Source organism: Phyllostomus hastatus, unplaced genomic scaffold (assembly GCF_019186645.2).
Source record: "Phyllostomus hastatus isolate PE091 unplaced genomic scaffold, TTU_PhHast_1.1 phas_scaffold_182, whole genome shotgun sequence".
Classification (NCBI taxonomy): Eukaryota; Metazoa; Chordata; class Mammalia; order Chiroptera; family Phyllostomidae; genus Phyllostomus; species Phyllostomus hastatus.
The window spans coordinates 5,874,743-5,900,122 of record NW_025334013.1 but is presented as its reverse complement, the minus strand read 5'-3'; the positions used below and the strand labels follow the sequence as shown (position 1 = coordinate 5,900,122).

Genomic DNA, 25,380 nt, shown 5'->3' with positions numbered 1-25,380 from the left:
GTGCCTGGGCGGCCCCTCCCACCACAAGCGCTCGGCTCCCCAGGAAAGGCAAACGGGGGAACCCTCCACGCCTGCCCAGAGCAGGCGAATGCGCGGCACTGGAGGCCAGCTCTGGGACCAGCCGGAACACTCTGTTCTGAGCAAGAAGGTTCCGAGTCGCCAGGGGACCTGTTTGGTATTAAGCCACAGAGGAAGCAGCTGGAAGGGAACAGATGTGCATCCGAGAAACTTCTGCACCCCAGCTGCCACTGCCCGTCCTCACCAGTCCCGAGCAACGACGGGGCCGGGGACACGGCTGAAGAAAATGTGCGGAGACTTGGCGTTCGGTTGAAAGGAAGCACACACAGTACAGTTAGTGACCCAGAGCGAGCACGACGGATGGCAGGGAGGCCCGCCGGCTGGGAGGAAAGAGCTCCAGGCTAACAAGGAGTGGCGGCTGACTCAGCGGCCTCCACACGGGGCGGGGGGCACCACGAAGCACCGCTCCTCTGGTCTCAGGGGTCACGCCGCGCCAGCGGCCTGTTGGACAAGGGGGCCACGGAGGGGAGCACCAGGAGTGCGTGCAGCCAGGCCTCCCCCATCCGGCCTTGTCCAGACAGCACGGGAAGGCAGCCTCACCTAAATGAGACCCGGGCGCACAGGGCGGGTCTGAGCCCCGGCCCGGCACCTGCCGGTGGCGCGGTGACCTCGCCTCCCCGCCGCAGCCAAGCCAGGGAGGAGGACGGCTCAGGGAGCTGGAGGGAGCCCTGGGCTGCGTGGCAGGGTGAAAATTAGTGCGGCGTTTTAAAACTAGTGCCCCCTTTAAAATCTGGTATCTAACACGGTTCCAAATCATGTTTTGAAAAAATAAAACTGAGACAGGCGATTCAAGAAACAGCATTTTGAAAGACAGCAGACCCAAGGTTGAGCTGCTTTACAGATACAAATGGGGCTATTTCCCACTGCTTTGGAGTCCACTGCAACCTTTTTAGATTCTGTAAGCGTGATTTCAAGAAGGGGCTCTGGCTGTATTTTGGAGGTGTACATTTATTTATTACCAGTGTGAAGAACCTTGAGGCCCAAAACGGCTTCTGTTTAAAGACAGCAGACCCTCCAGGGGCCGAGGTCTCGTGTCGTAATCACACGCTGCACTCGGAGGCCCCCGCAGGCAGCCTGCAACGCCCCCGCAGGCCGCCCTACCTCCATGCATCACATGGTACGGCCGGGGCGGGGGGAGGTGGGGGCAGTCTAAATCTCCCAGCATTAACTTCAAAAAATAAAACCAGGAGGCGAGTTATTTCAGCAGGCAAACGAGAGTGCCCTCACGAATCCCAAGTTCAGGGTCATTCCTCTTAGTGAAGCCGCAGTGACAGGCAAAAGCACCACCATAAGAATGGGAGACTGGCCCTTGCATAGCTTCTGGCTACAACGACAATGCCTGACGCACCACATTAATGAACTCACTCCTGCTGGTGCCTCGACTCTCCTTAAACCCCTGTCACACACTTCCAAGTCCGTCTAGAAGAGGACCTGGGTGTGTCGCGTGTTTCTGGGAAACGCCCAGAGCCACTCCTCCCAGGGCCTCTGCTCCTGGCCACGGTCCTGAATCCCGGTCAAGGTGGGAGAGAGCCGGGGCTGGCGGCGTGGGCGACTTACTGTATGGCTGAGAAACGAGGTGAGGGGGCTGGACGGGGACCACCTGTGTGGCCAGGCCCAGGGACGGAGGCTCCTCGGCCTCGGTGCCCGACTGCTGGAACGCCACGTCGATCTCCTCGTCGGTCAGCCCTGGGGGGAAGAGATCAGTGTCAGCACAGGGGCACAGGTGGGCGCCTTCGCCACCGCCCGCCCGCCCGTCCGCCCGCCCGCCGCCGCTGCTACAAAAGCCCCACCGAGAAGAGCCCGTGCAGCTACAGAAGGCCTCGCGTCCCGGGAAGCTGCCTCCCGATTTCGGATTCTCCGGAACCTCTCTCAGCTGCAATTTAACCTTAAGCGACAGAATATTAGCCTCCACACTGCTTCCAAATGTGGCTCATTCAATTTCCTTAATTTATCCTTGAGTTTATTGCTGCTTTCGAAGTCGCTCCGTACTGCAATTCCCCATTCTTCCCCCGAAAACAGATACCATCAACTGCAAATGTGGCTCATTTTAATCTGTAATGGTGTTAAAAAAAAGAGGGGAAAAAACTAACAATAATGCATGAAAACAGACAGGGAAACAAAAAACTAATTATTGGGTGAGACGACTAATTAGTCTAGATCGTTTCCAAAGACGGGAATAATTTGCTTTATTTTATGACAAATGCAGAAATAAAAAGAAAAATCAGGACTGACTGTGATTAGTATGAATGGGATATGGAATGTAAAGGAGAAAATAAAACAAGAAAACAGATCAAAACAAGGCCAGGCCCAAACTTTCAGATGATTATTACTCTAGCCTATCACAGGCTGCCTAAATCGCCTTTGGCTAGTTTTTCTTCTTCTCTCTCTGTTCTTTTTTTTTTTTTTTTTAATCTTCCTGACGCTCTAAACCACACTGCACACGGCACATCCTGAAATAGCAGGGCGCCATCTGCAGTGGCTGTGGCATGTGGAGAGGATTTGCCCACGGAGGTGTACAAGGCACGTGAAGGACCCGGGCAGACCCCGTCTCCAGGGGACACCCGGCTGGAAGGCTTTCTGAGGCGGCCGGGGCCGCTGGCTCTGTGGGGAGAGGCCGGGGGCGCCAAGGGCGCAGCACAGGTGCCAGAGAAACTCTCCCACGGGGCCCGCCCGGAAGGAAGGAACGGCGAGCACGCAAGTGTGCTCTCGCCAGCGAGAGTGGGAGAGGCAGGTGGGAGGTCGCTGCTGGTCTGCGGAAGACCACTCTGGCCGGCCCGTGCTTTTCCGGGAATCCCAATACCCAGTCCAGCCGCAGCACAGAGCTTTTAAACTAGAGCCGGGTGCTTCTCCACATCTGGTCGGCGGCTCTCCATTAGAGGCCCACGGCATGCTATATCCGCCCCTGGGGGCAGATGAAGTCAGCACAGGAGGTTCTGAGGATCAGCATCTTCCAGAGCCTGCTGCCGCGTGCCCTGTGCCGAGGGGCTCCTAGATGGAGCGCATTACCACTGTGCAGCACAGCGCGGCCCTGCGCCGCCCCAGCGTGAGCAGGCTGCAGCTGTCCTGCAAACTTTTCTAGGAGAGCGCCTGAACTGTTCTAAATGGCCCTGGGCCCTGGCCAGACAGCCCAGTTGGTTAGAGCGTTGTCCTGATATACCGGGGTTGTGGGTTTGATCCCCAGTCCAGGGCATATACAGGCATCAGCCAATGAACGCATGAATGAGTGAAACAACAAATGGATGTCTATCTCTCTCATTTCCCCCCTCTCTCTCTCAAATCAACTTAAACAAACAAACGAACAAACAGTGTCCTGAACCCCTTCTCCTCTCTGCGCCGGGCAGCTGAGATCTGCCCCCGTCTCTGCACACAGAGGAGCTGGCCAGTGGCAGGCCAGGCCACACCCCTGTGAGGTCTGAGTGGTGCAGGGCCGGCCCTGGGCGCACCGGTCCCTCCGCAGACTGCTGGGCAGGCAGGTGGGAAGGCTGCCAGGGTGCACAGAGGGGCGTGCGCGGGCACTCAGCCCCTCCAGAGTACCAAGGCTAAATCGGAGTACATGGGAGGAGGTGGGGAACATCCCTGCTCCAAAACCCCCCAGCTCTCTGCAGAGAGGGCTGCTTTGTCATCTCGCCCCCCCAGAACAGGGGCAGAACAGCCAGGGCAGCCACGGCAGGGCAGAAAGCAGGCCTCCTCCTCAACGGGAAGGGGAACCCCCTTCGGGGGCCCAGGAGAAGACCGCTGCTTCCCCAGGCCTCCGCCGGCCACCGGCGGAGACGGCGGCACGTGCGTCGTCAGCACAACGGACGGTCACTAGCGCAGCGCGGAATCTTATAAACCCGGCGGTTCGTGTGCCTTGTCAGCCGCTGGCTGCAAATGAGGATAATTTTCCCAAAAGGAGCATTCAGTTGCATTCTCATTTTCCCTTTTGGCTCTTTCAAATATAAACAAGTACGATAATGTTTAACGCTGGGGAAATATGCAGTAAGTTACAGGCTGGGCTGCAGCCCCGAGAGCGGGAGCTGGTTAAAGGGACAGGACTCCCTGCCCGCTGCTCTGCCCTCTGGCCCTGAGCTGCGACAAAGCCTATTTTCCTAATAAAACATGTTCCTTGCGTTATTGCAGCCGAGCCCACGAGCAAGTCCGCGGCGTAAAGGGCATCGGCACATCCTTCCGGGCTCGTGTTTTTCAGAGACCTTATCGCTCGATGCTCTAAATTTGCGCTGGCTGGAATTCTGATATCCCCAGTCCTCCGGAGACTCGGGATTTTGATTTAGTTACATAAAGTGAATCATTTTTCTTCTTTAAAAAAAAAAATAAACCCTTTAATGATCTCACTGAATAATATAATTTCAGAGCTGGACCATTATCCCAGTCATTGCCTTCATTTAACAGATTAAAAAAACTGAGGCCCAAGGAGGGTGACAAATGCCCTCAAGAGCACGCTAGTTAAGGAAGCGCACGGCACCGCCGGAGACAGCCCGCGGCTTCCGTCTCCAGCCGGCTGCCCTCGCTCCACTGCGCAGTCCCGAAACACCGACGGGCAGGCCGCAAAACCCAGCCTTCGGTCTTCGACCTTATGACCGAGGCTTGGGAAAGGCCTAAACCGCTCCCCCCACCCCACTCGGGCGCCCCAACCACAGGTGGATGCTGTTTCAGGGCTATCTGAATACAGCACAGGAGCTTGACACCCGGCTCCCACCTGCAAATGACACCTGGACAACTTTTTGACCGCCACCGCAGTGACCAGGCTAGAGTGACCAGATCCCATGCTAAGATTCTCCCCCTCCCGACCCAGAGGCCTCTGCATCTGTGCCCACGGGGCTGCACTCCGGCCTGTCCCCAGCTTGGGGGAGAGTGGCTGGGCTCGGGACTCCACAGGCGAGTCTCTCGGGTGATCCATCTGGGACTTTTGGAGACCGAGGGGAGAGGGGGGTCCTCTGTCTCAGAACACAACCGTCACCTACGCAGGCCTGGGCTCCTGGTGCTGAAATGTCCTGGCCTTCGGGGGATGAGGTCCTGCCACAGAACCACATGCGGCACGTCCAGGCCCTACCCCACCCCGGCTGGGAGAAACCCCCGGAGAGCTCAGACCAAGACCTTGCAGAATCCGAAAGGTTAAAAGGAATAATACAGGCAACTGCCAATTGGACGTGAATTATATTTGGCTCTGAAAGCTGAGGCACAGGCTATATTATAAAAGGCATCTCTGCGCCTTGTTTACCATCACCCTGACTAATGCAGACCTTTTTTTTTTGTTTTAAATAATCTCATGCAAATTAGACACACACACTTCCTTCCAGTTGATTGCTATCTGCAAGGAATCATCTAACCGCCCAGGGACCAGGCACGGGCTGAGCGGTGGCGGAGACGGAGACGGGAGCAGAGGGTGTCGCAGTCTGGCAGACGGAGCTCCTCCCCCGCACCGGCCTAGGGTCTTCCGGCGGCTGCCGCCTTTGTGAGAATTAGCCAATTTCAGTAAAACCTACAATTTTTTCGGTTGGGGTGCCGCTGCACTATCTGGTGTCACTAGCTCTGGGCATCCAGGGGGGCTTGTTCAGTGACCTCCCCTCTGCTGCTTGACAGTTCCAAGAGCCGCCGTCCCCCATCGGTGACACCGCCGACTCAGACGACTCGGACGTGGGACTAGGACGTGGGACTAGGACGGAAAGGTCCTGCCCCGCCGTTCCACCCACTCCCCGAGAGGCAGCGTCATTTTGCGTCTCAGGCCACCGCTGCCTGATCTGCAAGGCCGAGGGCTCTCAACTCAGACCCCGCTACAAATGAAGTCCCAGCCCCGAACCGGCGCGGACCTCTGACCTCTGACCTCTCCATTCTCTGGAATTCCAAAACCAGCTCCCTCGACCGGGAGCCTTCCGCTGCCCCTGTGCAGAAGCCAACAGATTTCTTGTCGTACCCTTTCCCCAGGGGGAGGCCCTCTCCAAAGGGCAGACGAGTGAGCTACTTAAGCTGACCACTGAGGTGAACGGCCTCAAGGCCGCCACACCGGCTCATTTTTACCCCTTAGAAGACAGATACATCTGCCTTCTTCTTCCAGAGGTTTTGTTGAGACGCAAACAAACCCAAACCGGTGACTGGGTGGGCCGCAGCGCTGCAGGGGGGCTCCCCTCCGTGGGACCGGCGTGCGAGGGCTTCTCAGAGTAAGCAACCTCACACCGTCCCCGGTGACTGCGCGGTGCCGCCGCCGCCGCCAGGCCTCGCCCCGCACGGGTGAAGCAGAGAGGCAGGTGACGGCGGACAGCGGTGTTCTGCGCGTCTTTCGGGTCACACATCGACCGGGACGGCAGGGTCACAAGTGGCTGGGAAATAAGCAAGAGAATGAGCCCCCGGCCGGCCCGGCCCGGCCCGAGGTTCATCAGAGGGCAGGGCCAGAGGGCCAGCGGCCAAGGGCGGCGGTGCCGGCTGGCCGTGCGGCCCCTTCCTCCCCGCCCAGCCCCTCTGCCCACAGGACTCAGGTGATTCATCCAGGACCACGGAGACCGAGCGGGGTCACCTCTCCGGGAATGGCTAGTTATCTCCCCACGCGCCCGTGGAAGGAGATGAGGCAGAGAAGACAGCTGGCTAAAAAAGATTCCCCAAATTAAAAGAAAAATCAACTCTCCCAGAGAAGGTTAGGGGAGGGGAAGGGGAAAAAGTATTTTTATTTTATTTTATTAACATTTTGTTGGAACAGCGGAGTACAATGAGGACTCTCGGAGCCTCTGGAAGTCGTTGGATGACCTGCAGACCCCTATTTCCCAGTGCCTTGTATAAAATTGAATTTTTTAAACATAAATTACACGTAATGACGACACTGTAAAAACTAACAGTAATGGAAAGCTATGCTGTATTTCATTAGCCTGTATTATTCCGTGCCACCTGATCCAGCCAGGCCTTGTTTATGAGTCAGTGTGCTAGCAGATGCCGATGGAAGCATTTGCTTCGACCTTGCTCTTCTCATTGGGGCATGAAATTACGACGGCAGCACCTTGATATTACAGCCATAAATACAGTAAACTGCAAATTTAAGCCAACGGCTCCTATTGTCTCTGAACATAAAGCTGATCGGTATTTATTTAAAAGGAGAACAAAAAAAATATTATATATCACCTTGTTTATGGGGCCTCCCCCACCCACTTTCTAGTCCCCTCCCCCCACCCCCCCAACCTGTCTAATTCACTTGGTTAAAATATTAAGCAAATAAGCCCAATGCTTTCTTTTCTGCGGATTAACTGTTCCCAAACAGCAAAAACAGTTTTTTTTCAGAAAGCCAGTCCCAGATAACATCAGCCTGAATGAAAGTGTTTTGTTGTTTTTTTTTTTTTATAAAAACTGGTCTGAGGACCAGGCGGGCTCCCACCACCCCGACATTGACATGTAAATTCAAGAACCAGAGGTGAGACCGTCCCCTCTCCTCTCCTCTCCTCTAAGAGGGGAGTGCAGACAAACAGGAGAAAAAGTTGCTGATGACGCCCTGAAAGTGAACGTCCTCTCGGTATCCTTCCAAAAATCGGGAGGTAAAAAGGCCGCTTCGAAAAGCAGCAAAACACTGCCTCCTGCCATCTGAAGAAAGAAAGAAAAATACCTAGCCCGGAATATAACTCTCGTCTCATCACGGGGAGCCGGGGCCTCTGGTGACAACTTGCACCAATCCCCTCCTTATCCCAGTGAACCATAAAGACAATATATCCTTTAAATACATTAAAGGTGCAAGAAAAATAAACACAAAGACAAAAGGACACTGGATATCACCCAGCCGCGTCTCCGGGTATAAATCACCAAGTAAAAAGCCAGCCTCAGACGCCCGGCGCTGCTCGCCTGCAGACGGGGAGCTGGGCAGGCTCGCGCACCCCGGGACTGACCGGGGGCCCGCGGGAGGTGACCCCTCTGACTCGCAGAGGCAGAGAGAGAGATGCACGCTCGTGGCTGCGTCCCAGTCTGGAGGTTTCACAGGCGAGCTCTGCGGCCACTGCCAGTGAAGCACGCAGAAGAACGGTTGGTGCAGGAAACTACACGCAAGTTTTGGGGAGCAGCCTGATTCCAAATCAGGCGGGCTGTGGTCCGAGGACCCAGGGCCCCAGTGGTGTATCGATGACGTGCCCGGCTCAGCCGGGACCGAAACTTTTTGGACGTTCACTTCTGATACGTTATTCCACGAGACAGACGTACTCCCTGGGAGCCCTGAATTATTTTTAGCCACGCCAGTCGCTGAGCCTCGCTCCTTCCGCACAAGGAGGAAATTTCCCTATCAAATTTATCGGGCTTCTCTGGGGAGCCGTATAACTGGGGGACGAGGCAGAGGCGCGGCCCCTCTGCGCGGCGCAAATTGAGATCTCTCGCGCGGGAGGCTGGGAGGGTTTCCAACCGGCATCACGGTGTCTATTTTTAGATCTATAGTCTAAAGAGGTTTTTTTTTTTTCCTTTTAATCCCTCTCTGCTAAATTAAAAACAAAAATAAAGGGGAGTGACTTTGATATCTGATCATCAATTCCAAAGGACTGACAGCACGGCAAACACGGGTGCCGAGGTCACGGTCACGGAGGGCAGTGAGGAACCTGCGGGCCTCTGGCACAGGCTGGGACATCAGCCCTGCCCACCCTGCGCTGTGGTTCTCGGGGAAGGGACCAGCTTTAAAGACCGACAGCCAGGGATCACTGCTAAAGGCCAAAGGCCAAGAGAGTCAGAGGTGTGCGGTGCACATGTAGACAGCCGAACCAATGAACACTTTCAACTACACTTGAATCTTCCTCGTGTTTCAGAAGAGGCAGTGAAGTTTGTTTAAAAAAAAAAAAAAATCACCTCTGACAACCAAACAAAGAAACGCAGATCTGGAGGGAAAGCTGGGGCTCATCTGGTCTCTCTCCTGTCGTTCTTCTCTTTCTCTTTCCCTTCTGCTGTCCAGACCGCAGAGCCCCGCGGCGACCCAGAGGCAGAACCCGGCCCCAATGCGGCGCTCTCTGTCCCGGGTGTGTGTATATTGGGGGGGCGGGGGGATGGGGGTCAAACACGAGCAGCCTGCCATGCCAGCTCCCCTCTGCTCTCTGACAGGCAACACATGTCAAATAAGCAAAGTCTTAGAATCAATCACTTCAAACACAGACAAACAAAACCACAGCCGTGGCCGGGGTGGCTCAGTCGGCTGGAGCACCGTCCCGCAAACCAAAGGGCTGCTGGTTTGATCTCCGGTCGGGCGCATGCCCGGGATGTGGTTCGGTCCCCGCCGGGGCGTGTGCAAGAAGCAACCAATTGGTGTTTCTCTCCCTCTCTCTCAAATCAACGCCCACGTCCTTGGGTGAGGATTAAAAAAAAAAAAAAAGAATGTGTGGAACGTGGGGGAAACCAGGGGAAGGGTACATGGGAACTCTATGACAAGAAAAAGCACATGTGCACACACGGAATCACGTCTACTGAGATGTGTGTGCAGCATCATATGCGGCTAAGAAAAGGGTGAACTGGCTATGGATAAAGAGGGGACTGGGGGCCAGGGGCAGAGGCCGAAGGCAGACTTTCCGTGTATATTCTGATAAACTGGGTTCCATGGCAATACATTTCTAATGCAAAAGGATAAAGGAAACTTATTTTTAAGAACAAAAACAGTATTTGGAGGGAAAAGAACCCTCAATCCTACACAAAATCACTCGGCACGGTTACCCCCATTCTCTGGGAGAGAAAAACCGAGGCAGAAGAAGGTGCGGGGACGTGCCCGGGCACTGGGGTCTGAGCGCACACACGACTTCTAATTTCTCACTTAGCCCGAGTTGCGGCCGAAACCACGGCAGCCAAGGGCAGGGAGGCTTTTTTTAAATGTGACTTAAAAGGCAGGCATCTGCTCTATTTGGACACGTCCTGGCTGCCCCAATGTTTCCTCCGGCTCTAAATATTTGCTTCACCCGTGGAAATGTTTCCATCGCGGCGACAGAGCAAACACTTGCTTTGGGGACCGCGGGGACGGCTGAGCGCTGACTCACGTGCCTTTCGGAACAGCCCGAGTTAGGAAGTGACGACTCCCAGACGCAAGTCCAGGTGGAGATTTTGCTCCTTAAGGAAAACCCCGTTACCAGGCCCCGGCTGGCGCGGCTCTGTGGGTCGAGCGCCCTCCCACAAAGCGAGAGGCTGCCGGTTCAGGTCCTGGTGGGGGCGCGTGCCTGGGTTGTGGGCCAGTTCCCCAGGTGGGGGCGTTTGAGAGGCAGCTGATCAATGTCTCTCTCTCTCTCTCTCTTCTCTCTCCCTTCCCCTCTCTCTAAAAATAAAAATAAAATATTTTTTTAAAAAAGAAAAGAAAGAAAACCCTGTCCCCAGCGTGCAGTGCACCAAGGTGCACTCTCTGGTCACTTAGCCAAATGCTATGAACGTTTGAGGTTCGTCTTGGGTTTTCTTTTACATCTTGAGTCTTAAATACGCTGTCAGAAGGTTTACCACTTGGTGTTCAACTTCCTTCCTAAAGGTTTAAAGTACCATGTTCTAAGTCCTCGTAGTAAGCTGATATTAACTCATTAAAATGTGCTATGTTCTAACAGGTCAATGCGTACATTATTTTGTCACCTGTTTGCGAAGCTCAAAGGAGTCTGGTATTGGCTGCTATTGTCAACCTTGTGAAAGGCGAGATGCACACTCAGGATTCAACCGGATGCAGAAATACCTGAGTGCTGCTTCTGCCGGGCAACGTGAAGGGGCTAAGACCGTGGCTTCCCTACCTGTTAAATGGCAGCGTTCCTAAGACCTCTTCCCCCAGTTTCTGATGCTGGTTGAGTATTCTGTCTATTTTCTACTGTAGCGCATATAATCTCATATAATACACAGATACATCATCTGTAATGTAAGAGATGACATCATTGATAAGAAAAACAGCAAAGAACATGGAATGTAAAGAAAAGCACAGAGGAAACAGAAATTTCGTATTTCCACTCTCCACCTGCAAACAGCAGCCAAATTGCGGAAACCCAGGGTCACGGAAGGTGTTAGGAGCTTTTCGCACGTTTGATTCTCTGCATTCCCACACGCGCCCGGCGCAGCCCGCTGAGGTGCTCGGCTCCGGCCACACGGCGCTGCACCTGCGGTGCCCGGGGTGGGGGGAGGGCTGTGCAGTCCTAACCCGCGTGGCTGGAGCTGGCAGTGGGGCAGAGAAGCAGTATTTTGTGCCCACCCCCAGACTGAAGGTGAGGAAACAGCAGCCTCTCTAAGGCCCCAGTGTCTGTGGGATGGGGGTGGGGTGGGGGCCGCGGAGAGGGGCGCGAATCCAGCCAGGTGGGCTTCGGAGCCCAGGCCCTTCCCCACGACGCCACGCAACACGAGAGGAGGCAGTGCAGACCCTGCTCCGCCGGACGGGGACTTCTAGCACAGCATCCGGTCACGCTGCTGAAGTTACTGAGACCGAACGTTTTCACATTAAAAGCGACAGCCGCAAAGGTGTGCCAAGGTGCCGAGGGAGTGCCAACGGAGAAACTTCTGGAAGACAATGCACCACTCTGTCGCAAAGTATTTAAATATGTCCACACCCGTTGACTCAACAATTTTACTTCGAAGAAATAATAAAATAATGTACTATAACGTGCAGAGGTGGTTCCTCTCTATATTTTTAACAATAGCAAAAATTTAAATAACATAAATGTCCAAAGAGGTACGATTAGGCAAGTTATGACATATTTCAATAATGTAATAACACTCAAACATTCACATTCATAATGAACAGTTTCTGATGACATGGGAAATCCTTTTGATATGTTAAGACATAAAAAGCAGATGTGATATTCATAGCATGATCTCAATTACATTTTTAAAAGGAACAAAAGGAGGCAGTAGGGTTGCATCACTTTTAACTTAATCTGGGTTCCGCTTAAAACGCTCGGGAGGGAAGCGAGGAAGCAGCAGTGCGGAGGGCCCACCACCCCCCTCAAGGGGTGCGGCGTCTTCAGGGGAGCCCCGGGAGGGGGGCTGAACCCGCCGCCTGCCCATCAACGCATCCATCCCCACACGCCCTTGCAGCCTGAGCCCCCCGCCCCAGGGCACCTCCCCCCACACGTCTCGGGGCACCCACACGTAAAGCCAACCACGCCGTCTCACGTTAAACCAGAGATCTGGCCCTGGCTGGTGCGACTCCGTGGACCGGGCGCCGGCCTGCAGACTGAAAGGCTGCTGGTCTGATTCCTGGTCGGGGCACCTCCTGCGTTGCGGGCCAGGTCCCCAGGTGGGGGTGTGAGAGAGGCAACCGACCTTTCTCTTGCACACTAATGTTTCTCTCCCTCTCTTTCTCCCTCCCTTCCCCTCTCTATAAAAATTAATAAATAAATAAAGTATTCAAAGCAAAGATCTGTTTTTGTGCGAAGGAAATGTGGCCATACCGGACTTATTGTGGGGCAAAACACCAGTCTCCTGCATAACACCTTTCTAAGGGATTTTTAGCAATTGTTTCAAAAATTAGTATTTAACAGATATAGCCCCATGTTACTTGCCGTATTGTAAAGATACAAAAGGGCACACAGTAAAACATTAAGCTCCTTCCCACTCTTGCCACCTGGCCACCAGTTGTATCTTCCAGAGGCAACCAAGGCTGCCAGTTTCTCATACATCTTCTAGAGACAGACTAGGGAACATGAAAGTGCTTTTATACACCCGTATAATATGTATCCATATATTCTGTATGTGGGTATGTGCATTTCTATACAAATAATAGCTCAGTATGAACACTCTTCTACACCTTGCTATTTTTAATTAACATGACTTGGCATCCCGTATTAGTGTCCACAGAGGTTCTATTTAATGGCTACAGGGCACGCCATTTAAGCGGAGGCAGCATAATTCACTCAGCTCATCTGCTACCGAGCATTTGCTGCTGCAGACAAACCTTGAACTACGAGTCCTCGCCCGGGCCGTCTGCCCTCGCACCAGTGCGTCGGTCCCTGCACGCGGGCCAGAGAGGGGCGGTTTTCGTCCCCGTGAGTGCCGACACACTGCCCTCTCCGGGAGGTCGCTGCCGCCTCCGTTTCCCAGCAGTGCACGCGCCTCTTTGCCACAACCGTGACTACACGACGCTGCGATGCCACCAAGCTTTGTGCATCTGTTGCTCTGAACGGCAGAGGAAAAAGCCCCGCTGTGGTTTTAAGTAAACTTGTGTTGGTGCCCAACGTGCCGAGAAGCACACGCATCTTCCGAGCACGGCTCAACGAATTTTCACAGAGTGAAAACATCCACGCAACTACCACCCGGGTAACAAACGATGGACTGACAGCCTCCGGCGGCACCCCTCGTGTCTCTCCCAGTCACCACTACCTTCCGGCACCACGAGAATTTTGCGTAGTTTCCGTCTTTACGTAAACGGAGTAATACCGAAAGCATCCTCTTCTGAAGGCTTCCGTGGCTCGGGAGTGTGCTGTGGCCACGGTTCACGGCTCTAACCGCCGCACCATACTCTGACGGACGACAGGACCGGGCCGCCGCTGATGTGCTTCCCGTGTGGGCCACGCCATGCACAGCGCTGCTGCTATGGGCGTCCTCCCAGACCCGGCTGGAGGGGAGCCGCCGGGTCGCCTGGAGTGCGTGTCCTCTCAGCTCCGGCAGACACTGTCGGCAGCCTCCACCGTGTTAACACCAGCTCGCGCTCACGGCAGCGAGGGCGCGCGCCCCAGCTGCTGCCCGTCCAGCACGGAAGCCCCGCTTTCCAGCTGGGGCCATTCCGACGGCAGGGAGTGGCCGCTCCTCCTGATCTGAACGCGCATTCCTCTGACGGCTGAGGAGGCTGAACATCCCTTTTGTACACGTGCTGTCTCTACCGGGAACACTGTCATATCCGTGTACGGGTACACACCGTCGACTAACTTTTAAAATGGGAGACGATTTTTCAGTTACACTGGACATACAGTGTTATACTAGTCTGAGGTGCGCAACCCAGCGGCCACGTTACAATCACCCTATATGATATTTATGTCCATCTAAAAATAGGTTAAGTTTGTTAACTGTGCTGTGAGAATGTTATTTGTACCACCAATTATCGAGAAAGGTATTTTAAAACTTCCCATTTTGATAGATTCGTCTAGTTCTCCTTTCAGTTCTGTCCAATTTTGCTCTGTGTGTATGGAAGGTCTGTACTTACTTAGAAATGTCAAACCTTCCTCGTGACTGGCCACTCTGAGATTTGTTTCCACTCCGCTTCTAAGCCTGCCTTGCCCGATGCTGGAACCAGGTTTCTTTTGGTTAATGTTTGCACAGTGGGTACCTTTTCCGTCGCTTTACTTTTCATCCCAGGTCTTTTCGTTAAAGGTGTGCTTGGTGTAAGCAGTAGCGAGTTGGGTTTAGTGTTTTGTTTTTGCTTTTTACTTAATCTTCACACACTCTGCTTTTGATGAAGTCATCTATTTACATTTATTGTAAAAACTGGAATTTTGGGCTGGATAGCTGTCATCTTACAATCTGTGTTCCTTTTGATCTCTTTAATTACCTCTTCTTGCAGACTTTTTTCACTCAGGGTTTCCCACTGTTGGCTTGCAGTCAGGGTGGTTTCTGGTGGATTTCTCCACCGTAAAGTCACCAACTTTCCTTCTGCAGTTACCGGGGGCTGGGAGGGGCGCTTGGCGGTTTCTCCTGAAACCCCACCTCTCAGTTCGGCGCCCACCGAAGGAGCCCGTCCGTCCCCAGCGATCCTGTGGTGTTTGCCCAGCAAGGGGTCTTCAGTTTCTGGGAGGGAAGTCCTGAGACGAAAATGTCTGAGAACAAATATCCCAGTCACAGTCTATCCTTGCCGCTCCAGCTTTATACAACCGAGAAATTGTACCACGCTACCCGCACGTCTAGCACTTAGATCACTGTCACTCCGTCCTTCCGTCTTTGTGTTACTGTCGCAAATGTTTGACTCCACGACAAAGGCACTGCATCATCAAACACAGCTGGTAGTCCCTGCCACTTGCCCTCTCCCGGGCTCTCCACTCCCTCCTGCGTTTCTGTGCTCACGCAGGATCGCTGTCCTTCTGCCTGAAAACTCCACTAGTGTTTCTGCAGTCCACCCTGCCCACTCACTGACCTCCTTTCTGTTCCTAGAATTCGCCAGACAGGCCCCCTCTGCAGGCTCGGGCACGGGTGGTTCCCTTTTCCTGGAACTCTTCCTCCCCAGAAACCTGCACGGCTTGCTTACTCATTCTCTTCAAGTTTTTGCTTAAATGTCAGCTAGTGGGGTGACAATGGCCTTTCCAGACCGTTCCATTAGCATCGCAACCTTCCAAGAACTCTTCACTGCCCGCACTCTGCTCACCGCACACTCACTACAGTGAGCGCCCTGTCCCGCAGCCTCCCCGAAGGCAAGCTCTGCGAAGGCAGGGAGGTGGGGCTGCTGTAGGCACGGCCGCATTCACGGTGCCCAGAACACTGCTCGGTTTCTGCTGATACCTGGTAGGTGTTCAACAAAACTGCGCAGAAAAGAAAAAAAGGGAACCCAACGTACAAAACACACAAGGAATGTTGCCCGGGGTTTTGGGAGTCGGCTGGGGCATGGAAAAACCCAGAGTCCCGCCTGCTTGCCCCCCTCTCTGGCCCTGAAACGTCGCTCTGGCTGGAACCTCCAAGGAGCCCTGATATAACTGTACGAACTGTTCCCATGCACTCACCCTGCGCTGAGGCAAACTAGTCTGTCCCTCGGCCCCCGACACGCCTTCCCCCTCCAGTCTCCCGGCCCCGACACGCCACCCGCCACCGAGGGTTTCTCCCGGTCCGACTCAGAGCCCGCCATTTGCGCCGGGGCACCTCCCCCAGCGCCACAGCCCCCTCTGCTCAGCCGGCGGGAGTACGTCCCTGCTACTTGCAATTACTAGCCATATAATACTGCCTGGCTGTCCCAACACACACGCTTCTGTAAGCTTTCTAATGCTACAAATCTGCTGCTGTTGAACGATACTGCCTGCCTTACTCACTGCTGTATCCCCAAAGCCTAAAGCACTGACCAACTTATAGTGGACGGTCACTGAATATTTAGGTGTTTAACATGATTTTTGAAGTTCCATCCCAAGCAATAAAGCAGGAAATAAAATTAAAATGTCTTGGAGTTGGAAGGTCACAAAATAATTGACTATAAACAATATGATTATATATTTAGAAAAATCAATATAATCTTAAGAAAGTTTAATGAGGTGCCTAGATATATCATACACATGTATATTTTAGAATTCAGTAGCACTGTTATGCACTAGCAATAAACAATTAAAAAATAAAATGAAGACAAATTCCTTTCATAGTAGCCACAAGAATATAAAATTGCTGTGTCTGACTTCACACAGAGAAAGATAAAGAGTGTGTGATTTCACTCACATGTGGAATCTAAAGAACACAAAACAAACAAACCAGAAACAGACTCACAGACACAGAGAGCAGAGTGACAGCTGTCAGACAGGAGGGGTGGGGAGGGCTGGGTATAAAAGGACTGACAAGTCACTAAAAGGTACAGATTGGTAGTTACAAGTAGTCAAGGGAATGTAAAGTACAGCGTAGGGAAAAGAGTCAACAATATCACAGTAACTGTGCGTGGGGAGGGGGGCACTTGGAACAGCCGGGGGACCACTCTGTAGAGTACATGGTTGTCTAACCGCTATGCTGTGCATCTGAAACCAATACAGGATAATACCGAACTGTAATTGAAAAACATTAAAAAACAAACAAACAAAATTAATATGAATAATCTTAAAGTATGTTAGAGCTATATAAAGAAAACCTTACAGAAAAGGAACAAAAGGGTAATGAAATAAAAGGAAAAGACTTTTCAAATTAATTTAAAAGGTCTGACACAACTCCAATAAAGATCGCAATTATTTTCTCACAAGTTCTGAAAGCTTATCTTGCATAACAACAGAGGCTGTGCAAGTAGGAATAATAAGGAATGTCTGGTAGTTCATTGTCTTCTCTACCAGACACTTAGATATACTTCCTTGGAGTTTTTAAGAACTGGTTCTTCTAGGGATTACAATACGAGGTCTGTCCAGAAAGTACCCAGCTATGTAATATGGGAAAAAGAGGCATTTACTGAAGAAGATACGCGATACAAGAAACACTGCACACAGGACAATGACACCTCAGTCCCCTTCAAAGCAGGCACCTTGGGACCTCACACAGTTCTCCCAGTCACCATCAGCTGCCCTGTCATATTTTCCTGAATCTCATAGATGGTCTGAAATCTATCCCCTTTCAAAAGTGATTTTAGTTTGGGGAAAAGCCAAAAAGTCGCCCTGCGACTTCTGGGCTGTAGGGAAGCTGAGTCACCTGGATGGTTTGATGTTTTGCCAGAAAAACTGCACAAAATGTGTTGCATGAGCAGGCGTGTTGTTGTGATGAAGGTGACAATCACCAGCTGCCCATAGCTGCGGCCTTCTGAATCGTCCCAACAGTTTCCGTGGAGGAATGTTCAGCCTTAATGCAAAATCTGATGCAGATTTGTTGCTCTACTCGCTCAGTCATTTTGAATGCGACGGCCACAGAGTATACATGCTCCCTCAACAGTATCTACCACCCCCACTGACTAGTACAGGGAAGTCGTCATTGTTCACGCATGCGCATTCCAGTCCACTCTCCTTGGCTGCCAGGTGACATTGATGTTGTATAAAACGTTCTCATTATATTAATAACAGTTGGGCTTTTCCAGACAGCTCTCATACATATCCTCAATTTATCACATTCTACTCTAAATTAACGTTATAGCACTTTACATATTAAGAGTCTTAATATGATGCATACTATTACATGTGCCATATTGTATACATTAATGCATTTCAGTAAGAAGCAATGATAAGTTCACTTATACCCCTTCTGATCTTTGTCCTATGTTCTAGTGTTCATCACATACATATGTATATATGTGTTAGAAATCCAACAAAATTTTATTACTGCTACAGACAACTGACTTTTACAAAATTCAAGACTAAAAATTAAAACAGTATTTTACATTTACCCACTTATTTTACGTTTACCCACATATTTAACATTCCCTGTGCTCTTTGTTTCTTCTGGAGATTCAAACTTCTTTCTGATATTATTTCTCTTCAATATCAAGATCTTCCACTGATATTTACTACAATGCATGTCCCCTGACAAGCAATTTCTCTGAGCTTGTATGTAAAAATACCTTTGCTTGCTGGTGACTGAGGAGCACTTTCACTGTGTGCAGAGCTCTAGGTTGACGGTCTTTTCCTTCAGGATTTTGAGGACGTCATTCCACTGTCTGGTGGGCGACATGGCTTTGACGGTAAGTCCGGCAGCCTTCTGATCACCGCTCCCTTTTCTTCGTCTTCAGAGTCCAAGCAACTTTACCACAAAATAATTAGATGTACTTTTCTTTGTATTTATCCTGCTCAGGGCTGGCTGAGGTTCCTGGGTTGCTAGGGGCAGCGGTGTTTTAACCAAAACTGAAGAAATTTCGGCCAGCCTTTCTCTGAGTGTCTGTTTTCTACGCCACTCTTCTCGACTGTTGGGACTACACTCACCCATACATTAAGCAATTTGATTTGCATCACACATCATTGGGGTTCTGGTCCTATTTTTAAATCCTTTTTCTTCTACGATCTGCAATTTAGATTTCTATCCACTTGTATTCAGGATCACTGATCCTTTCTTCTCGTGTGCCCCATCTGCTATTACTCCCATCTAGTGAAATTTCAGGGACAGACTGTGCGTTTTTCAGCATTCACGTGGTTCTTCTTGACACCTTCCTTATCTCTCCTGTAACTGCCCATTCATCCCCTCGGCCATGCTTTTTAAAACCCTCCCCCAAGGATATGTTTTTATTGGTTTTTAGAGAAAGGAAAGGAGGAAGGGAGAAAGAGAGGGAGGGAAGAAGGGGAAGGGAGGGAGAGAGGAGAGAGAAAGAGGCAGAGAAACATTTGTCAGTTACCTCCTGTATGCACCTCGACTGGGGACTGAACCCGCACCCTAGGTGTGTGCCCTGACCAGAAATCAAACCTGCAATCTTTTGGTGTACGGGACGACACTCAAACCAACTGAGCTACCCCGCCAAGGCCCAGCCATTTTTTTAGTATACATTCTTCTCACATAACTTTTCATATTATTTTAAAGTTCTTATGCTGTCAGTGAGTCTATTTCTTTTGATTGACTTTTCACTTCACTATGGGTTACGGGTCCCTGTTTCTTCATTTTCACATGTCTAGTAAGTTCTGATTTTATATTGGAGATTGTGGATAGGCTAGGGAAGTTCTGGGTTATGTCTTCTCCTTCCAAAGAACTGAGTTTCATTAAATTACTAGCATAGCACCTTGATCTATGGCAGGCTCAGTTTTACACTACACTTATTTCTCTTTTGTGCTTAGTCCTAGGGAAAAATGCCACAGTCCTAGGATATAGTGCTTGCTTCTAAGGGGCGTTCCTTCTGGGACATCAGAAGAAAGTCCAAAGTGTTTACCAAAAGCCCTCTGACTTGGTAAGACTCAAACTAAATTCTGCCTTTTCTACAGAAAGTAGCTGCTAATCTCTGCTGGACTCAGTGGCACCTGCTGTGTGCACGAGCAGTTCAGGGGTTAGTCTAGAATGAGGGGGTGTTTATATGCCAAGTTTAAGGTTACCCCCTTCAAGGTTATCTTCCTGGAATATCCATCTGCACGTCCCAGTCACTCCGGCATCCTCAAAATCCATCCCCTAACTCCCGAAACCAATATGCCGGCAGCTTTAGCTGGAGTTCTGTTTGCTAGAACCTGAGAAACTGGAGAAGGTCTCAAGCAAAATGGAGTATGTATCATTAGCTGGCTCTCAGCCAGAGTGCTTCCTTCTCTCAAGAGTCAAATCCACTCAGTTTCTGCTTGCTTCTGGCCACTCTCCTGTGCCTTCAAACACTGTTTCTTCAATACTTTGTCCAGAACATCCATTGTTATTGGTGGGGATGTTACGCTGATACAGGACAATCAGTCATTACTGAGCATCAGGCTCTCACTCAAAATGTTTTTAAAAGAATGAAGAAGTAAGCCTTGTTATTGTACATATTAAAACTGATAATAAAGATAACAGCAACTAGCCCTGGCTGGTGTGGCTCAGTGCCGGCCTGCGAACCAAAGAGTCACTGGTTTGATTCCCAGTCAGGGCACATGTCTGGGTTGTGGGCTAGGACCCCACAGTAGGGGGCATGTGAGAGGCAACCACACATTGACGTTTCTCTCCTTCTCTTTCTCCCTCCCTTCCTTTCTGTCTAAAAACAAATAAAATCTTTTATAAAAGATACAACATTAAAACATTAAGGCACTTCTGTAAGTGTATAGGTCAACAGATACTCTTGAAAAAGACGTATACACTGACATTTAATATATAATGAAGTACAACACACAAATAGGGAAAATTACTTGTCTGTTTGAAGGGAAGTTTCAGAAAAAGTGATGTCTGAAAAGTTCCATTTCATATTACTTTATTAATTTCATATTAAAGGGTTAAATATCAAAACAAACCATAAAAACTGAAATAGAATATGGGCAGAGGGTCCAAGATGGCAGACGAGTGAATGAAAACTACACTAATCTCCTCCCAAGATCAATGTAGAGTTACAACTGAACTGTAGAGAAACCACCCAGAATAGCCAACTGGCCACCGGCTGGAGAGGAAGACTTACAACCATGGACAGACAGAAGAAATCACTTCAGCACAATTCGGTCAATTAACACTCAGCAGAGAATGCAAGCACATACAATGGGCTAAAGACAGTTTATTTGATAAATGGCGTTGGGAAAAACTGGACAGATACCTGCAGTAAAATAGAATTAGACCACCTTCTTACACCACACACAAGAATAAATGCAAAATGGATCAAAGATTTAAATGTTAGACTTGAAACCATTAAAATTGCCGAAGAAAGCATAGGCAGCAACACCTTGGACACTGCTTCTAGAAATTTTTGATCAGCTATAGCTCCCCAGGCATGGGAAACAAAAGAAAAAATAAACAAGTGGGCCTACGTCAAACTAAAAAGGTTTGCCACAGCAAAGGAAATCGTCAACAAAATAAAAAGACAAGCTATAGGATGGAAGAACATATCCACCAATACATCTGGTAAGGGGTTAATATTCAAATTTTATAAAGAACTTACCAAATTCAACACACATACACAAAAAACAACCTAATTAAAAAATGGGCAAAGGACCTGAATAGACACTTATCCAAAGAGGACATACAGGTGGCCAACAGACATATGAAAAGATGCTCACTGTCACTAATCATCAGAGAGACGCAAATTAAAACCACGATGAGATGCCATCTCACACCTGTCAGAATGGCCGTCATCAACAAATCAACCAACAAGTGCTGGTGAGGATGTGGAGAAAGGGGGACCCTTTTGCACGGTTGGTGGGAATGCAGACTGGTGCAGCCACTGTGGGAAGAAGTATGGAGGGAGACACCTCAGAAATTAAAAATGGAACTACCTTTTAACCAGAGATCCCACTTCTGGGAATACACCTGAAGGAACCCAAAACACTAATTCCAAAGAACATAAGCACCCCGGTGTTCACTGCAGCATTATTTACAATCACCAAGACATGGAAGCAGCCCAAGTGTACATTAACAGATAAGTGGATAAAACAACTACGGAACATTTACACAATGGAATTCTACTTGGCCATAAAAAGGAAGAAAATTTTACTCTTTGCAACAGTATGGATGGACCTGAAGAACGTTATGCTAAGAGAAATCAGCCAGTCAGAGAAAGACGAATACCGTATGATTTCACTCATATGTGGAATCTAATGAACACACTGAACTAACAGGCAAAACCGAGACAGACTCACAGAGAGCAGATGACAGCCAGTTCGGGGGGAGGGCAGGGGGCGGAGGGGTTGAACAAAAAGGAAAAAGAACTCATGGACATGGACCACAGTGTGGTGACTGCTGAGGGAAGGGAGAATAACGGGACTAAATAATAATGGAAAAAATATAATAAAGATTAAATTTTGAACAATGAAAATAAAATATGGATGAATATTTAACTTATCACACTGGTTTGGTGTCTGTGGACAAAGTATTGAACCTCTTTCCCTCATTTTTCCCTCAAAGGCAAAACGATAACAAAGACATACCTACCTCATAGGGGTTTGTGATTAATTAAAATAAGGGCACTCAGCTCATTGCCTGACACATAATCAGCTCTCAATAAATGTTAGCTGTTGCTATTGTTGTTACTCTAATTATTATTATTTAAAAATTACGAGAAAGGAATCTCTTTCATAAAAATAATAGAGAAAATATCTAAGATTGATAGATTTGATTATGTGAAAATAATCACTTTTATATATTAAAAAACATAAAAGGCAAGGAACAAAGGGGAAAACGTTTGCAAACATGACGAAGAATTAATATTCTTAATATATAAAGGGCATTTACAGATCAATAAGTGAAGCACTAATATCCCAGTAGAAAATAAAGAATTGAATAAACATTTCTGAGAAGAAATAAACATATTTTAAAAGTCTGACTGTGTTATTAGTCAAATAAATGCAAATTAAAACCTCCGAAAGTGGCCCTGCCGCTGTTCGGTGCTGTGTGGTGACCACACACATGAGGCCCAGTGAGGCGGGTGCCCTCAACCCCTGGCGAAGAAACCGGTGTGACTATTTGGAAAACTACTGCTTTGTATAAAAAGATGGTGCCCTGTGATTCAATGTTTCCTCGTTTCAGGAATCTACTTTGAGAGAATATCAGACTGTGCTATTTGCCACTTCTTAACTGTAATTCCTATATGTAAAACCTAAGAAAGAAAATCCAAGAACAGCAAAAACAGCCAAACAATGTAGATGAAAGGAGTTGTGGAGAAGAGTGTTTTAAAGTTTCCAAATGGCCAAATCTTTCTTACAGGGCTTATCGTAAATTTTAATTTGATTGCTTTATGGAGAGAGAAAGGGGCTTCATGGTCTCTGCTTTTTGGACTCTGAGATATTTCTGGGTGGCCAATTTATATAATGTTTTATAAATCTACCATAAGTACTAAAAAAACTGAATATTCCCTCTTTTATGTTCGCAAAATTCTATATATTTATATACCAATTTACTATGCTATCCAGTTATTTCATTTTATTTATTTTTTGCCTTTTGGTTTATTAAATTCTGAAGTATGTTAATGTCTTTGGCTAAATGGTTTTAAATTTATTTTTAATAGCTTTTGCTTTGTATACTTTGCCGAAATATTTTTAACTGTAAAGTTTCATAATTTTTGCCTTTCTATGTGGAGTGAACTTTGAACGGCACAAACTGACCGTTCCTTTCATCACCCTCTAATCTGCCTCATGGGAGTGCTGCCACCTCTGTTCCTTCTGGGTGGTTTGCGTTTGCTCTCGACTTCCACCCCCCCACCCCCCCACCCCCCCCACCCCGCGCCCCGTGCCTTCACGTATCCAACGCTGTTCTGTTTCAGGCACGTCTCCTGTAATCAGCACAGACCTGGCCTTTGCTTTTTCCTCAGATGGTACTGAGCCTGGGATCCGACTTTAACACACGATCTTTAAAAAATTTCGTGAATATTTATTGTTGTTCGCCACCTTTAGTCTTATAGGGTTTCCACCCCTACCCTTTCCTAACTTTTGCTGATCTGATTATCTTTTTTCTTCCCTTTGATTGTGGCTTAAAAGTGCTAAACCTTATGTTCTTCTAGTCTAATAAAGATGAGCCACAATTTTTTAAACTGACACCTAATATACATAGTTCATTTTAAGCACACAGCGCAAAGAATGTGCGCATGCGCACATGCCGCAGTCAGCACTCAGACCAGAGCGCTGCCCAGCACTGTGCACGGCGGCCCGTCCCACCTGGACCCTCCTCCAGGTAACACCACGACTCTGATCATCAATACTACCGCCATCTATTCTTGAACTTTATAAAATTGTATGTATTCTTTCCCATCTGCATTCTTTGAGGGAATATTTAAGATTCATGCATGAAGCTGCATAGACCAGTAATTTATCCTTTTTTCTTTCTATGTAATTTTCCTTGTGTGCCTATTCCATGACTTACCAATTCTTCTGTTGATGATATCCCCACCCCCACCAAGTTTTGGCTATTTTAAATAAACCTGCTACATACATTCTTGTACATGTCTTTTCATGGATATATGCACTCATTTCTTTAGGGTCTATACCTAGTGATAGAATTGCTGGATCACAAAATAAGTATATATTTAACTTGAGTGGAAAATAACAGTTTTTTCAAACTGGCTGCACTCCCACCAGCAATGTATGGGCACTACAGCTGTTCCACAATTTTGCCAACACTTGGTATTCTCAGCCCTTAATTTTAGCCATTCTGGTGGGTATGTAATCATGACTTACTGTGATCTCACATTATATTACCCTAATGAGTAGTAATCCTAGGTATCTTTTTATATGCTCATTAACCATTTGGAAAAGCTCTTTATTGAAATACCTATTCAAGCCTTTCATATACTTTTTAAAAATTAGGTTATTTGACTTTTTTCTTATCGATTTGTAGTTCTTTATGTATTCTAGATACAAGACCTCTGTCAGATATACATATGTCATGAACATTTTCTTCCAGTGAATGGCTTGTCCTTTCTCACTGTTAACTTTCCATGAACAGAAGTTTTTAGTTTTGATGTCGTCTGTTTTCTTTTATGATAGTGGGTTTTATAGCCTAATTAAGAAATATTTTCCTACCCAAGGTCAAGAAGATGTTCTGTTTTTCTAAAAGCTTTGTAGATTTACCATTCGGGTTTATGTATGTTGTGAGCCAAGGGTCAAAGCTGATTTTGTCTCATGAGTATCTGATTACCCCCCATACCACTTTTTTTTTTTTTTGGAGCAGTAGCCAATTCTGTTAACCTTAATTACTCATCAACATATACTTATAGAGAGCCTACTAAGTCAGACATTGTGCTGGCATTGTAGACAAATCAGTGAACAAAAAAAGTGTTCTTGCCCTCACGAAATCTGGTGAGCAGCTTATTAACAAGTTGGGTCTGTCAGCCCTTAACTTCAGAAAATTCTTCATCTGAGGAAACAGCTAAGTAAAATCTCTTTAACTTGTGTCCAGTACCCAGCCACCTGATTGCACTACATTAATTGAAAACTCCAGGTTCTGCTTCAATTTCTTCCACGCCCTGATGGTCACTGAAGAAGAGAGAATGATGAAAACTCATCCCTTTTGATATTTTTCTGATTATGAAAGCAATATTCAAAAATTGAAAACAACCGTTTTAATAGAGAGAAGAGGAACGGAGCCAGATGAGTAAAATAACTTGCATGCCCTCCATCCAGAAGCAATTACTGTTAATACCGTCAACACAAAATGGAATTTCATCTTAGCCAAAGATTCTAAAGTTATGTATACAGTGACAATTTCGTAGAG

The 25,380-nt window shown here is 48.6% G+C and overlaps 1 protein-coding gene across 1 annotated transcript in view; it reads right to left on the bottom strand.

Moving 5' to 3' along the window:
• Positions 1 to 25,380, bottom strand: part of PEX14 (peroxisomal biogenesis factor 14) — a 129,799-nt gene that overhangs the window by 22,946 nt on the left and 81,473 nt on the right. The window contains exon 4 of the mRNA XM_045860050.1: positions 1,636 to 1,764. Within this exon, the coding sequence (XP_045716006.1) occupies positions 1,636 to 1,764 (129 nt within the window). The remainder of the gene's footprint in view (positions 1 to 1,635; positions 1,765 to 25,380) is intronic.